Here is a 14049-nt window from a genome sequence, read left to right as displayed (position 1 = left end):
AGAGAGAGACTGACTGACAGAGAGAGAGACTGACAAAGAGAGACAGAGGCTGACTGACAGAGAGAGAGACTGACTGTGAGAGAGACTGACTGTGAGAGAGACTGACTGTGAGAGAGACTGACTGTGAGAGACTGACTGAGAGAGACTGATAAAGAGAGACTGACAGAGAGAGCGAGAGAGAGAGTGACTGATAGAGGTAGAGAGAGAATGACTGACAGAGAGAGAGACTGACAGAGAGAGAGAGAGACTGACTGACAGAGAGAGAGACTGACAAAGAGAGACAGAGGCTGACTGACAGAGAGAGAGACTGACTGTGAGAGAGACTGACTGTGAGAGAGACTGACTGTGAGAGAGACTGACTGTGAGAGACTGATAAAGAGAGACTGACAGAGAGAGCGAGAGAGAGAGTGACTGATAGAGGTAGAGAGAGAATGACTGACAGAGAGAGAGACTGACAGAGAGAGACTGACAGAGAGAGAGAGACTGGGAGACTGACAGAGAAAGAGAGAGTGACCGACAGAGAGAGAGAGACTGACAGAGAGAGAGAGAGGCTGACAGTGAGTCACTGACAGAGAGAGAGAGAGACTCACTGAGAGGGACTGGCTGACTGCGAGAGAGAGAGAATGACTGACAGAGAGAAACTGACAGAGGGAGAGAGAGAGACTGACTGTAAGACTGGCTGAGAAAGGGAGACTGACTGACTGAGAAAGAGATTGAGAGAGAGAGACAGAGAGGGACTGACAGAGAGAGAGACTGACTGACAGAGAGAGAAAGGGAGACTGACTGACAGAGAGAGAAAGGGAGACTGGCTGGCAGAGAGAGAGAGACTGTCTGAGAGACTGACTGACAGAAGGGGAGAGACTGACTGACAGAAAGAGAAAGAGAGACTGACAGAGAGAGACTGACTGACCGAGAGAGAGACTAAAAAACTGAGAGAGAGACTGACAGAGAGAGACTGACAAAGAGAGACAGAGGCTGACTGACAGAGAGAGAGACTGACTGTGAGAGAGACTGACTGTGAGAGAGACTGACTGTGAGAGAGACTGACTGTGAGAGAGACTGACTGTGAGAGACTGATAAAGAGAGACTGATAAAGAGAGACTGATAAAGAGAGACTGAGAGAGAGCGAGAGAGAGAGTGACTGATAGAGGTAGAGAGAGAATGACTGACAGAGAGAGAGACTGACAGAGAGAGACTGACAGAGAGAGACTTACTGACTGACAGAAAGAGAGAGAGAGATAGGCTGACAGAGAAAGAGAGACTGACTGACTGAAAGAGAGAGTGACTGAAAGAGAGAGACTGACTGAAAGAGAGAGAGAAACTGTGATGGAATTGGGGTCAAAGTGTGTATGAAGCTATGCAATGCCTCTTAAGATGCTATTGTCTACTAATAAAAATATATTATCAAAATGTGCTCTTTCTAGTTACATCTGCTTTTGAAATACTTCATTGTCGCATTGTCTAATCTTTTAAAACGGAAACGAGAAGGAGCAGTGGATGCACTTTTGTCAAAACTGAACTATGAGTGGGCCCGATGTTGTATATCATGACAAGAGTCTGCATCAGGAAACCCACCTAACATTGGGCAAACTTCCCCGGCCTTCTGATGGCAGGGACCCTGTAATGAATGGACCACCACCTATGATAGCCGGCTGGCAGACTAAACCCAACCTTTAACTCCACCATCCAGTGGCACTTATAACGGCTGTATTGGTGACAGTGGCGTAACAATAGTCCCGCATCCCTTGCAGTACGGCGGGTCGCTGGCCTGAGAGCTCTAGACTGGCACAGAGAATGGGGGGCCCCCTCCATGTAGTTTGCAGGGGGGCCCCTTCAGGTTTCGTTACGCCACTGAGGTAACAACCACCCCTTAGATGGCAGGTTCACTCACTTCGTTCTCCCTCGATTTCCTAACAGCTGTGGCTAATGCGCTAACTCCGCACCTCCGCTCCAGAGCGTTATTCCAAGTGTCTCACCTGTGGGTTTCTTTTCTCACTAACATGCAGTTAGCACTCATACGGGAAAAAGGGCTCACAGCCGCTCTGACACTTCACACACTGACCCCTCTCTGTTCCCAGTGGTATTTTGATCCAGCAGTATAGACGCGGGAGAGTGACGCGCCAGGGCGGAAGCCTCGATCTCCAGGCGACTCCGCCCGCGTCTCTCCCAACGCTGCCTCAGTTTCCTGCCAGCGCGGCCCGGCTTCCCTTCTCAGACCGGACCGTTGCACCAGCTGACTCGCCCCAGCAGCAAGCCCACCATCCGCCATACTCCGGAACCCTCTCCCGGAATCCCGCTCACCAGAAAGCTGCTGCGGTGAGTGGAAAAGGCTTGTTACGAGGAGGGGGGGGGGGGGGGGGGGATTAATATTATCCCGGACTGACTGCGGTGGCTACACAGAGGGGCTCCGGAATCCTGAGCAGAACCTTGAATTCTTAGAGGCCATGCATGGGGAAGCTCAGTCTCTCCATCGCTCCGGGCATCAAGGGGCAACTTCACCCAGGCTACCTTCCCAGCTGGGACAACAGCACTCACCACCTCAATAATTGTCCTGGCTTCCCTCGCACGTCCTGGTCAGGGAAATCTCCCTCCTGTGGAATAGAAGAGGGGCCCAGTTGGTTTATTAATAACCGGGTCAGGTCAACAGATGGGGGGGCAGCATCAACTGCGGAAGTAGCAGCCTCTGGAGGCAGTCAACCCTTTCAGTGCGACAACCTCCTCAATCAGCAGCCTGGACTCCAGTCAACCCCTTCAGTGTCCACTGTCTTCACAAAATGGCCGCCCCACAGTCCCCCTACATATAGCCTGTGCCCAAGGTTCCAGAGTGGACCAGAAGGTTCCAGAACCTCTCGCTAGTCTATGGGCCAGTCCCTGAGGTAAAATTCCTTGTCAGTTGGCAGCCACCATTTTGTGTCTCTGTATACACCATTTTATTTATTTATTTTTTATTTTTTTTTAAAACCTTTATTGTACAGAAAGCGCTCACAAATACGGGCCTACAACCCATCGGGCCGGCCACCACAATGAAAGAATCATATCAGGCAGTACAGAAGCTCCAAGAGGATATCACCACAATCCATACAAGAAGCAAAGGCGAAAAGCCACCGAGCAACCACCACGAACAGGATGAGAGAAGGTTGATTTTATAATAGAAGAAAGGGTGTCGCAGAATAATGGCAAGCCGTAAAGTCCAGAGGGCCGTGGTGGGCCGCGAGCAAGCAGAAATATCGAACACAGGAAAAATCAAAAAGAACAGTCACATTTTGGTAAAGGCAGAACGTGAGTCCCACCACAATAAGCAATTGCAACCGCTGCCCGGCGCCCTCCCACCACTACGAGAACACACAATAATACACAAAACTAAAATGAAGCTTACAAAACAAAGAGCCCTCTGTTACAACAACCCGGGGAGGGAAAGAAAAAAAAAAAGGGGGGGGAAAGGGGAAAAAAAGGGGGGGAAAGAACATAGGAAAAAAAGGGGGGGAGAAGTAAGAAACGCAGCAGCACTGCACGCGCCCCACGGCTAACGAAGCACTCAAGAATAGACCGGCACATGGAACTAGCGGCAACAGGAGGAATGAATGCGTAGTAAATCGTGACGGCAGAAATACCAGAAGGCCCATGCTAGCAAAGAAAACCCCAGGGGGCCACATGCCGACACCGCGTCTCGAAAAAGGGGATACACAAGAGCCATAGAACAAAAAAGAATAAGGGGAAAACACAATACGACAGACCCACCCCCCACCCCGCACATCCCACCCTGCACCCCTGCAGAAGGCTATGGCCTACCCCCCGGCAGCGTGCCTGTCGCCCCAATCAGAACCCGAAATATAGAAGAGATAAAGTAAGAAAGAACCACAAAGACAAAAAGAAGAAGGGAAAACAGGGAAGTAACAACGGGAGAGGAGCAATATAATCAAAACCCCATCAGCTCCCACCTCCCCGCCCGAAAATATTCAGAGCCCACGGGAAGATAGTAAGCACAAGGATAAACTCCAGGAACATGAAGGAGAATCGAACATAGTCATACAGTTACAAACGGATCATCCGACCATACCGCAAGATAATAGTCCACCGAGGCAAGTTCATCTCAACCCTGTCCTTGTTTATCCCAAGCTGTAGTCGTCCAACGCACAAGGAACCAGATCATGTGGAACAGGAGGTGAATAACAGGGAGTCCGATCGGCAATCCACACAAGTCATATCGATTGCGACCCGGATGAACAGGATAGAACGGCAACCACATCAGGCAATGCAGGCACAGTTCCGGCGACAATATAAGGAAAGCCGATCCGGCGGAGCAATCACAGGATCTTCGTTCGGCCATTCGAGGCAAAAAGGGAAAGGGAGATCCAACGAGGCCGGTCCGGACGGGACCCGGCCGGCGGACCCCCTGCACAGGGGGGAGCACAGGATGAAGGAGGGCAGCAGACATCCGTACACCCACACCGATGACAGCCGCCGGGCCCACGACCTCCAGGAAAGTTCCAGAAGCACACAACAGAGATGAAGCCGCACCCACCAAGGGGGGCCCAGCAGGCCCGGCAAAATGATCCTCCTCCAGGTCAATGATAGGTGCGGCCATGGGAGCACACCAGGAGCGCAAGGCGGCGAGGATGTCGCCAAGCGTAGGCTCACCTTTACGGTATTCAGCAAACGTGCCATGCGGCGGACCAGTGTCGCCAGTCTCGGCCAGGCCGAGAGACATGGGCCGGCCGCCATTTTAGAAGCCCGGCGGGGCCGCGGCCAACTCCGACCCCCGTCCAGACACCAGCGGGGCAAACAGGATACAGCCGACCACCAGCAGAGGCACCACCAGAGCAGGAAGGGGGGCCACCAGAAGAAGGCGGGTCGCCGGCTCCCCACACGCCACCGGCTCCGTTCTCCGAGTCCGGGCGGAGGGACTCAAAATGGCCGGACCGGGGAACAAAGGGGAGACAAGCCACATACACGGTCAACCCCGTCCATGGAAGGCAGCGCCCCAACACCGCAGGACCGTCGGACCAGGCCCGGATAGCCGTCACCGGTCTAATTGCACATCGGCCTCACCGACCGAACCCACACCGCCACCAAGGGCCGGACACAGCGCACCGTCCCGCCCGGGCGCCGCCAAGGAGTGTCAGGCCCGCTCGCTCCGGAGGCCCCGAAGCAGACAAGGGCGCAGCTCAGGATCCGCGGCACCCAGGAACAAACGGATCAAACGGTAAGTGCCTGTGAAACGTCGTAGTTCCATAGTCCATCAAAGAATACTTCCCGGGGCAGGATAAAACACAGGATAGACGTTCCAGACAGGAAAGCGAACGGAGCGAGCTAAAACGTGGCCATCTCGGACGCGAGCTTGGCTCCTCCCCCTGTATACACCATTTTAAGAAAGCGCCTATGCCTAAAAAAATGGTAAAGGGAAGAGGTAGTACCTAACCCCATGGACAACACCAAAAATGCTAGTGGACACACAAAAAAGGAATAAAGGAGTTAGGAGGCAGAAAAGGGGACAAAAATAAATAAATAAATAAATAGGAGGGACCACCAAAAGGGCTGACAGGTCTAACAGTCTTGATTTAGCTTTCCTTCAATATTGATCCACTTTAGGAGGCAGAGTGAGAAGATTTGTCTGCTCTGGCATCTTCTGCCTTAAACCTGAAGAGCTGCTTGTCTTTCACTACTGGATCTACTGACAAATGTTTTGGTGTTAACTCATCTTCAAGTTAGATTCTTTTTATTGGATGTGCTCGAAGTCTGGGGCCTTGTGGAACCAACAACTAGATGTTGGAATAATGTACAGCATGTGAATCTAGTAGAGATCCACACTACAAAACTAGGATATTAAATACCTATCTAGTACACATTGCTTAAGGTTCTATGGATAATTTGTTTAACCATTGCCTGACAGTCCCATGGCCAGCTGGGTAGCAGTTAAAACAATTATTTTATGTACTTACTTGTGCCTTTACAGTCGTACCAGACATTGTCCTTTTCTCTGCTCATTTTCAGTTGGGACCTCAGGCTTTGGCAGGCTGCTGGTATGGTCTGCAAGTAAACAAGTGCTAGCTGTCGAGAATTACACCACTGGCAGTTGCTAAGTTCAGAAGTCTTCAAATTAATCTCTTGGATATCAGTCATATTCTCTAAGAAAGAAAGAAAAGGTTTGTACAAAATAAATGAGAAATAATATATAAAAAGACCCGCACAGCTTAATTAAAATCCTGGCTTGCCGATAATCATCTCAAACTCAATGCCCTAAAAACAGAGTTCCTTCTGATCTCACCTCCAGCGAAGATCTCCACCACCCAAATCTGGCTTAAACACCTAACCGCACTCAATGTCCAACCCACCATCGTGGACTCAGCAAAATCTTTAGGCATAACACTTGACACCAATCTCAACATGCAGCAACATATCAGCAAGGCAACAAAGGGAGCAAACTTCCAGATCAATACTCTGAGGAAACTCAAACCTTTCCTCCCAACCAAAGACTTTCAAACCGCAGTACAAGCACTAGTCATCCCCCGAATTGAATACGGCAGCATCGCCCTCTGCGGACTCCCCCTAACTTCAACCGCACCCCTAAGAGCTTCTCTAAACGCTGCAGCGAGACTCATCACTGGATCAACAAGCATTAGAAATGCAATCGGGCTCGGATTTTTTGAGTTTGAGCTAATGGCATTGTAAATGCCAATGTATTGTTGCTATGTGTTATGGAGTGTATTCATGTGGTGTGTACTGCCAGTGATCTCCTTGTGAGTGTGAGAATATTGCACCGTTACTGCCTGTGATGTCCTTCTTGTGAGTGTGAGGAGCTTGCACCTCTGCTGCCTGTGGTCTCCTTGTGAGTGCAAGAAGATTGCACTGCTGCTGCCTGTGATGTCGTTCTTGTGAGTGTGAGAAGCTTGCACCACTGCTGCTTGTGATGTCCTTGTGAGTGGGAGAAGCTTGCACCTCAGCTGCCTGTGGTCTCCTTGTGAGTGTAAGAAGCTTGCACAGCTGCTGCCTGTGATGTCCTTCGTGCGAGTGTGAGAAGCTTGCACCGCTGCTGCCTGTGAGTATGAGAAGATTGCATTGAGCATCTCTGTGCTGTGCCTGTTCTTTGTAAGGGACTCTTGCTCTGTTGCTGCTGCTGCCTTGGCACAGTACCTGCTGTGAGTGTGTAAGGGAAGCTTGCACCACTGCTGCTTGTGATGTCGTTCTTGCGAGTGTGAGAAGCTTGCACCTCTGCTGCCTGTGGTCTCCTTGTGAGTGTAAGAAGCTTGCACTGCTGCTGCCTGTGATGTCGTTCTTGTGAGTGTGAGAAGCTTGCACCGCTGCTGCTTGTGATGTCCTTCTTGTGAGTGGGAGAAGCTTGCACCTCAGCTGCCTGTGGTCTCCTTGTGAGTGTAAGAAGCTTGCACAGCTGCTGCCTGTGATGTCCTTCTTGTGAGTGTGAGAAACTTGCACCGCTGCTGCCTGTGAGTATGAGAAGATTGCATTGTGCATCTCTGTGCTGTTCCTGTTCTTTGTAAGGGACTCTTGCTCTGTTGCTGCTGCTGCCTTGGCACAGTACCTGCTGTCAGTGTGTAAGGGAAGCTTGCACCACTGCTGCTTGTGATGTATTTCTTGCGAGTGTGAGAAGCTTGTACCTCTGCTGCTTGTGGTCTCCTTGTGAGTGTAAGAAGCTTGCACTGCTGCTGCCTGTGATGTCGTTCTTGTGAGTGTGAGAAGCTTGCACCGCTGCTGCTTGTGATGTCCTTCTTGTGAGTGGGACAAGCTTGCACCTCAGCTGCCTGTGGTCTCCTTGTGAGTGTAAGATGCTTGCACAGCTGCTGCCTGTGATGTACTACTCACTACTCTACTCTACTCACTACTCTGCACTCACTACTCACTACTCACTACTCTACTCACTACTCTAGTCACTACTCTAGTCACTACTCTAGTCACTACTCTAGTCACTACTCTGCACTCACTACTCACTACTCACTACTCACTACTCTACTCACTACTCTACTCACTACTCTACTCACTACTCTACTCACTACTCTACTCACTAGTCTACTCACTAGTCTACTCAGTACTCACTACTAGAGCAAGGCATAGCCTCTGACCCTTATAATGCTAATGCAAACAACAGGCCAAAACACAAAATGACAGTTACTAAAAGACATTTTTAAACTAACACCATAAATAAAAACAGAGGCACGCCTAGTCCCCACCAGCATGTCAAGAGAGCACAATCAAACCAATGTAACACAGCTTAGCAATCAGTCCTCAGCGCTTTGGAATACATTTATAGACCCAGGAAAACAGCCTGGACCTGAATGAGATCACATACTCGGGAAAGATGGAGGGGTTCACCCATCACTGAGCTGGGCAGGTGGCCTCTGGCCTGAGTGAATGAAAGCCTGCCTTCGTTTCATAGGTCTGAAAACACAGCTGCTGCTTGGAAACTACTGTGTCCTTGGTACCCCAGGTGCACAAGCCATTCGACGTGATTCTCCTGGGCTTTCTGTCACTCACAGAACATTGACTGTCTTTGCAATGGTGTCTCAAACCCTCTACAAGAAGTTTGTTTCCAACTTTTTCCACCTTTTAAAGTGATGAAGTTTGCATGCTATACACGTTCGTAAATGATCCTCAGTGAGGATTGATATAAGTGTATCGTGTACACAAGGTCAAAGCTTCTAAGATTCCTAAATATTAAGAGCCATAGGAAGTGAAATGGATTTCTGCGCATGCGCGAGAGCCTCGGGGCTAATCTGCTATAATTTAGCCGCATGTCTCACAATTCGCAGGCAGTATGCTCCTCCGTTACAAACGTGTGTCTAAATATTAGCTGCTTAAAATACTGAAAAGTGGATTCCCAGTAATATTTCATGTATACCTGTCCACGATTCTGACAGGCATAAATGACACCCTGATAAACGCACAGCTGTGTGCCACTTCTTTCGTCCCCACCTGCAAGGGATGTCGTGTGCCAGATTAATTGGTGCAGAGAGCTCTTGTGTGCCGAACACATGCTAAGAGCGATAACATAACAACGGTTATCACCCTGCCTGCTGACGCAGCTTCCCAAACATGCTTTGTTCAGGTGACATTCGTGTTTTACATTATGCAGCCGGTTTTCAGCTCAAGTCACTGCTCACCAGCGTTCTATAGTCAATGGCGATGAACGTGGCTAGAAACCAGGTGACAGGAGCACTGAGTTCACAAGTGTAAGGCTAATAACCTGCAGGGCCTGTGCGCACAATCAAGAGCACGTGTAGGTGTATCAATATTAAACAAACCACCAAATTATATTGTTTTCTAGATGTGCATCCATGTTGGGATTAAGAAGGGTTCCGTTTTACTATGTCATGGGGTTTACCTACGAGTGAACTTCAGGTATCACTGCATTTTTCTTCACCTTCTAGGGTGTGGCAAATCGGTTTGCACTGCTGGTGAATGACACACTAAAATTCAGGTCCTTTGACCCTTGGGATGTACGTCATGACAGCGCGGGCTTTTACACCGCGCTGCCATTACGACGCATGCAATACAACGCAAGTCGTTACAATGACTTGCGCTGTAGGCGCTGGATTTTGGAATAGTATGATTTACTGTTCCAACTCCAGCCTACGCAACAGTAGGGAAGGTGTTGGAATAGTAAATCTACTATTCCTTAGTATCTAGCGCCATCCAGCACAAGTCGTTATAACGACTTGCGTTGTGATGGCAGCGTCGTAATGGCAGCGCGGTGTAAAGCCCGCGTTGTCATGGCTGTGTCCCGACCCTTGTCACTCGCCGCTGCCGCTGCGGCTCGCTCAGCAGATGCCTCCCGCCTCTGGGGCCGCCCCAGCCGGTCGCTGGCATCGGCCCTCATCTATAAAGCCGCGTTTCGTTAAATGTTTACACGTTTCAGTGGCAGAGATGAGCGTGTTTAGATTTCCAAGTGGCGCTTTGACAGGGGCGCGGGCAGAGAAGAAGCCGCCAGGAGCGCCTCAGCTGAGACTCACATGCCGAGGAGTCACGGTATTTATCACTCTTGTCGCTTCCGGTCCTAAAACCCGACGGAGGCTGCAATGCTCGCTCCCGGATCCGCAGCCGAGCCCAAGGCTGATAAGACTGGGTGCGTCGTACTGCCTATAATCACGAAAGCTACGTTTAACATAATACGCCTGGGTTTGCACCCATGAATCTACTGCCCCCTAGTGGTCCGTATCTGAGACCCTGGGAAAAGGTAAGAACAAGGAACAGCGCGTGCCCAAGCTCTAACCACACTGGTCCCCACATCACACTGATGCCGGGGCCCTCGTTCACCTCAGATTTCTAAAATGCAGTTCCGAGCAGTGAAAAACAACTGCGTCGAGTGTGCTGACACCTGAGCACGGCCTTTTGGTGCTGTAAAAGTAGATAGTTACTGAGTTTTAAAGTGGTCAAGAATATACGGATTACATTCTATACCCACCCGTCTGTGGTTCCCTACACTTCTGAAACACGGGCTGGATTTACTCACATACATGCAACACAGTGCTGTCGCATAGCGGGGGGTGAGCCAGAGAGCTGCAGAGCAGCTCCCCGGGCCGGCAGGAAGGAGCCGCACACGGCGTCTATGCCTGTGTGCAAGTGAGGAGGACGCGCGCCAGACAAACACACTGCTAGATGGTGAACGCGCGCACACCATCTGGAATGCATTACACGGCCACCCTGACAGCTCCTAATTATAATTAATGTACTTCTTTGCGCGAGCACGAACGAAATATGCCCAAAATGGCGGAACAAAACTACATTTACCCTATCACTTGAAGCCTATTAAAACGACAACACAACGAAGACGAATCACTGGCCAGATGACAGAACACGCTAAGGAATGTGTGGAATTTGTCTCGGCCAAAGCCCTAGGAGATACTTCTTTTTTTTCTTCTTTAACATTAGTTCTCAAACTCCTCCCACTTTCAGTGGGGAGGAGTCCGAGCCCTAAAAAAGCATTCCCATATAACCCCTGACTTGAAATCCCTGAATTGGCTGCCTTTTGAAGCCAGAATTCATCTGAAAATCGCCTGCATGACACACAAGGCAGTACACCTAAACTCACCCGGCTACCTCGCTCAGAAACTGACAATCTCTGGAGGAGCTAGAAACACTAGAGGCACAAACAATCTTCTGCTGAAACCTCGAAGATTCCGGAAGGAAAAAACATATAAGCGCTCCTTCTCAGGAATGGCGCCTAGGATCTGGAACTCACTCCCTCCCGAAACCAGGCTTATCTCTTCCACTACACTCTTTAAAAATGAAGTAAAAGCTATCCTCATGGCTAAATACACTTGAACTATTATCTCGAACTCTGGTAAGACTATGCACCGATCTGTACTACATGTTTGATCCCTTTGCTTATTTGTATTGTTATCTTATTACCCACTTGATTGGCATTGTAGCCACCTACTTATACTGTTTGATCTATTGATATATCTGTCTGACTATGCTCCCTCATGTACCCCTCTTTGTAAAGCGCTCTGATATCTGCAAAGATCTTGTCCGCGCTATATAAAACTTTCAAATAAATAAATAAAATAAAATATTTCAGACAAGTTCCAGTAGCTAAGTACAGATGATGTTACAACAGAAGAAATAGGCTATTACTAGCGCACCTGCAGCCATCCGTCAATAAAAGGCAGTTCAAATGGGACATTCATGGTCTACAACATCAGTACACCTTACATGGTAACCTACATTGATACAATGTACCCACACATTCCAAACCCCAACCCCAGACCGGAATCAATCTCACCTCACGCCAAGTAGCAAAACATTGAAAATTGTGAGGGGACGAGAGCAACTGTGTTCAAACAAGCAGATTTCTTGTACATGTCACAAATTGCCAGTAAAAAAGGTCAAAGCTCCAATGTCACTGAATCACCTCGACAACTGCAACAACCTCGACTCCACCTCTCTCCTCGACAACCTCGGACTGAAGCAGCTGGTCAATATGCCCTCGCACAAAGCTGGACACACCCTCAACCCTATAGTCGCTGGAGGAACTAACATCCGCTTCAGCCACACCACCCAGCTCCTCTGGACGGATCACAACGGTGTCCAGTTCACCTTCCACACCACCACTGCAGCCAAGCTCCCCCCGCCCACCATGAAGGAACTGGAGCAAGGTCACAGAGGAACACCTCAACACCAACCTCCTCCAAGACCCCCCCGTGCCACGACCAACACCAACGCCAAAGAAATAGAAATTCTCCACTGGATCTCCCGCAGCGCCAACACGCTTGCACCCCTCTGCCACCACGCCAAACAACGACCTCTGAAGGCCGCTTGGTTTACCACAGAACTACAAGAAGGCAGACGCTCCTGCAGAAACCTAGAGAAACCTTGGCGAAACCAGAAAACCAAGGAAGCACAGAACAACCACAGGAGCGCCCTGAAGGAATACCACCAGCGCATAAGAAACACCAAACGGACTTTCATAAGAGACAAATGCGACCAACGCCAAGGAACCGTTCAACGTCATACAGCAGTTCACAAAAACCCCCAGTGAATCAATGGACGTCACACCTTCCCTGGAACTCTGAGACAAGCTCAACTCCTACTTCCATCTCAAGATTGAGGTCCTCTACGACTACTTCAGCGAACAGACGCCGGACATCCCCCCCCAACCCGCCAACCATCATGTCCTGGAACCCCGCCACTGTCCAACACATCACCGTGATCATGAAGAAAACCCACTCCGGAGCCTCAACAGACCCCTGCCCACCGCATATATTCCAAAGGGCCGCCGCCATCGCACACGAACTAGGACGGACCATCAACGCCTCCTTCAGATCCGGCATCTTCCCAGACGACTGGAAGCGGGCGGAGGTTAAAGCCTTCCTCAAAAAGCCAAAGGCCGACCCATCAGACCTGAAAAACTACCGGCCCATCTCTCTCCTCCCTTTGCTGCCAAAGTCGCCAAGTGACTCGTTAACGCCCAGCTGACCGCCTTCATCAAAGAGAATTCCATCCTAGATGCCTCCCAGTCTGGATTTCACAACAACCACAGCACCGAGACTGCCCTCCTCGCCGCCACTGACATCCGCATCCTACTCGGCCAGGGGCACACTGCGGCCCTCGTCCTTCCAGACCTCTCCGCAGCAGACACAATTTCACACCGCACGCTTGCAGCCAGACTGCACGACGCGGGGATACAAGAAGCCACCCTCGACTGGATCCAATCCTTACTCTCCTGCAGAACCCAGAGGATCAGACTCCCTCCCTTCCTATCCCAACCCACCGATATCAACTGTGGAGTATGCCAAGGATCATCGCTCAGCCCCACGCTGTTCAACATCTACAAGAACCCCCCCCTCCCTCACTGCCATCATCAGACAGCATGGACTCGGCACTGAAGCCTACGCCGACAACACCCAGCTCATCCTCTCACTCACAAAGAATCCCAAAGACACCAGACTCTGTTTCCAGGAAGGAATGAGGAATGTGGCAGTCTGGATGAAAGACAGCTGTTTGAAGCTCAACTCTGACAAGACAGAGGAGGTCCTCATCCTCGTATCCTGCACCTCCGCCTGGCAAAACACCTGGTGGCCCTCCGCCCTCGGGAATCCACCCACCCCTACAGACCTCACACGAAACCTCAGCATCGTCCTCGACTCCTCCCTCTCCATGAACAGCCAGATCAACGCCATCGCTTCCACCAGTTTTAACTGCCTGCGCATCATCCGCAAGAACTTCAAATGGATCCCCCCCGACTGCAGAAGAACCATCACCCACGCGCTCATAACCAGCAGGGGGGGGGGGGGGGGTTGGCTTCTCCGAAGATGTTGGGTGTCTCCAAAGTGGACTATGTCACCCCTCCGACAATCTTGGTGCTGATGGAGAATACTTTTACTTCGCAATGATGAACAGTCGCAATGACCTTTTGTGCAGTCTGGCAAGAAGTTGCATACTGCATGAAGATCTGTCTAGGGATATTTAGAACGGCACTGGGGGCATCCATGAAAAGGCATCTATTTCCTCACCTCAAGGCGTTCATAATCCTCCCAAGGTAAGTCGAAGCACGCTGTGGCCCAAAGCATCCTGATGGCCCGAGACCCGGATGCTGGC

The 14049-nt window shown here is 50.3% G+C and overlaps 1 protein-coding gene across 1 annotated transcript in view; it reads right to left on the bottom strand.

Annotated features, from left to right (window-relative positions):
- SENP6 (SUMO specific peptidase 6) overlaps nt 1-14049 on the bottom strand; it is a 744657-nt gene that overhangs the window by 382763 nt on the left and 347845 nt on the right. Inside the window, exon 12 of the mRNA XM_078648082.1 lies at nt 5940-6125. Within this exon, the coding sequence (XP_078504208.1) occupies nt 5940-6125 (186 nt within the window). The remainder of the gene's footprint in view (nt 1-5939; nt 6126-14049) is intronic.

The sequence above is a fragment of the Lissotriton helveticus genome, chromosome 6 (assembly GCF_964261635.1).
Source record: "Lissotriton helveticus chromosome 6, aLisHel1.1, whole genome shotgun sequence".
NCBI lineage: Eukaryota > Metazoa > Chordata > Amphibia > Caudata > Salamandridae > Lissotriton > Lissotriton helveticus.
This window is presented reverse-complemented; position numbering and strand designations above follow the sequence as displayed.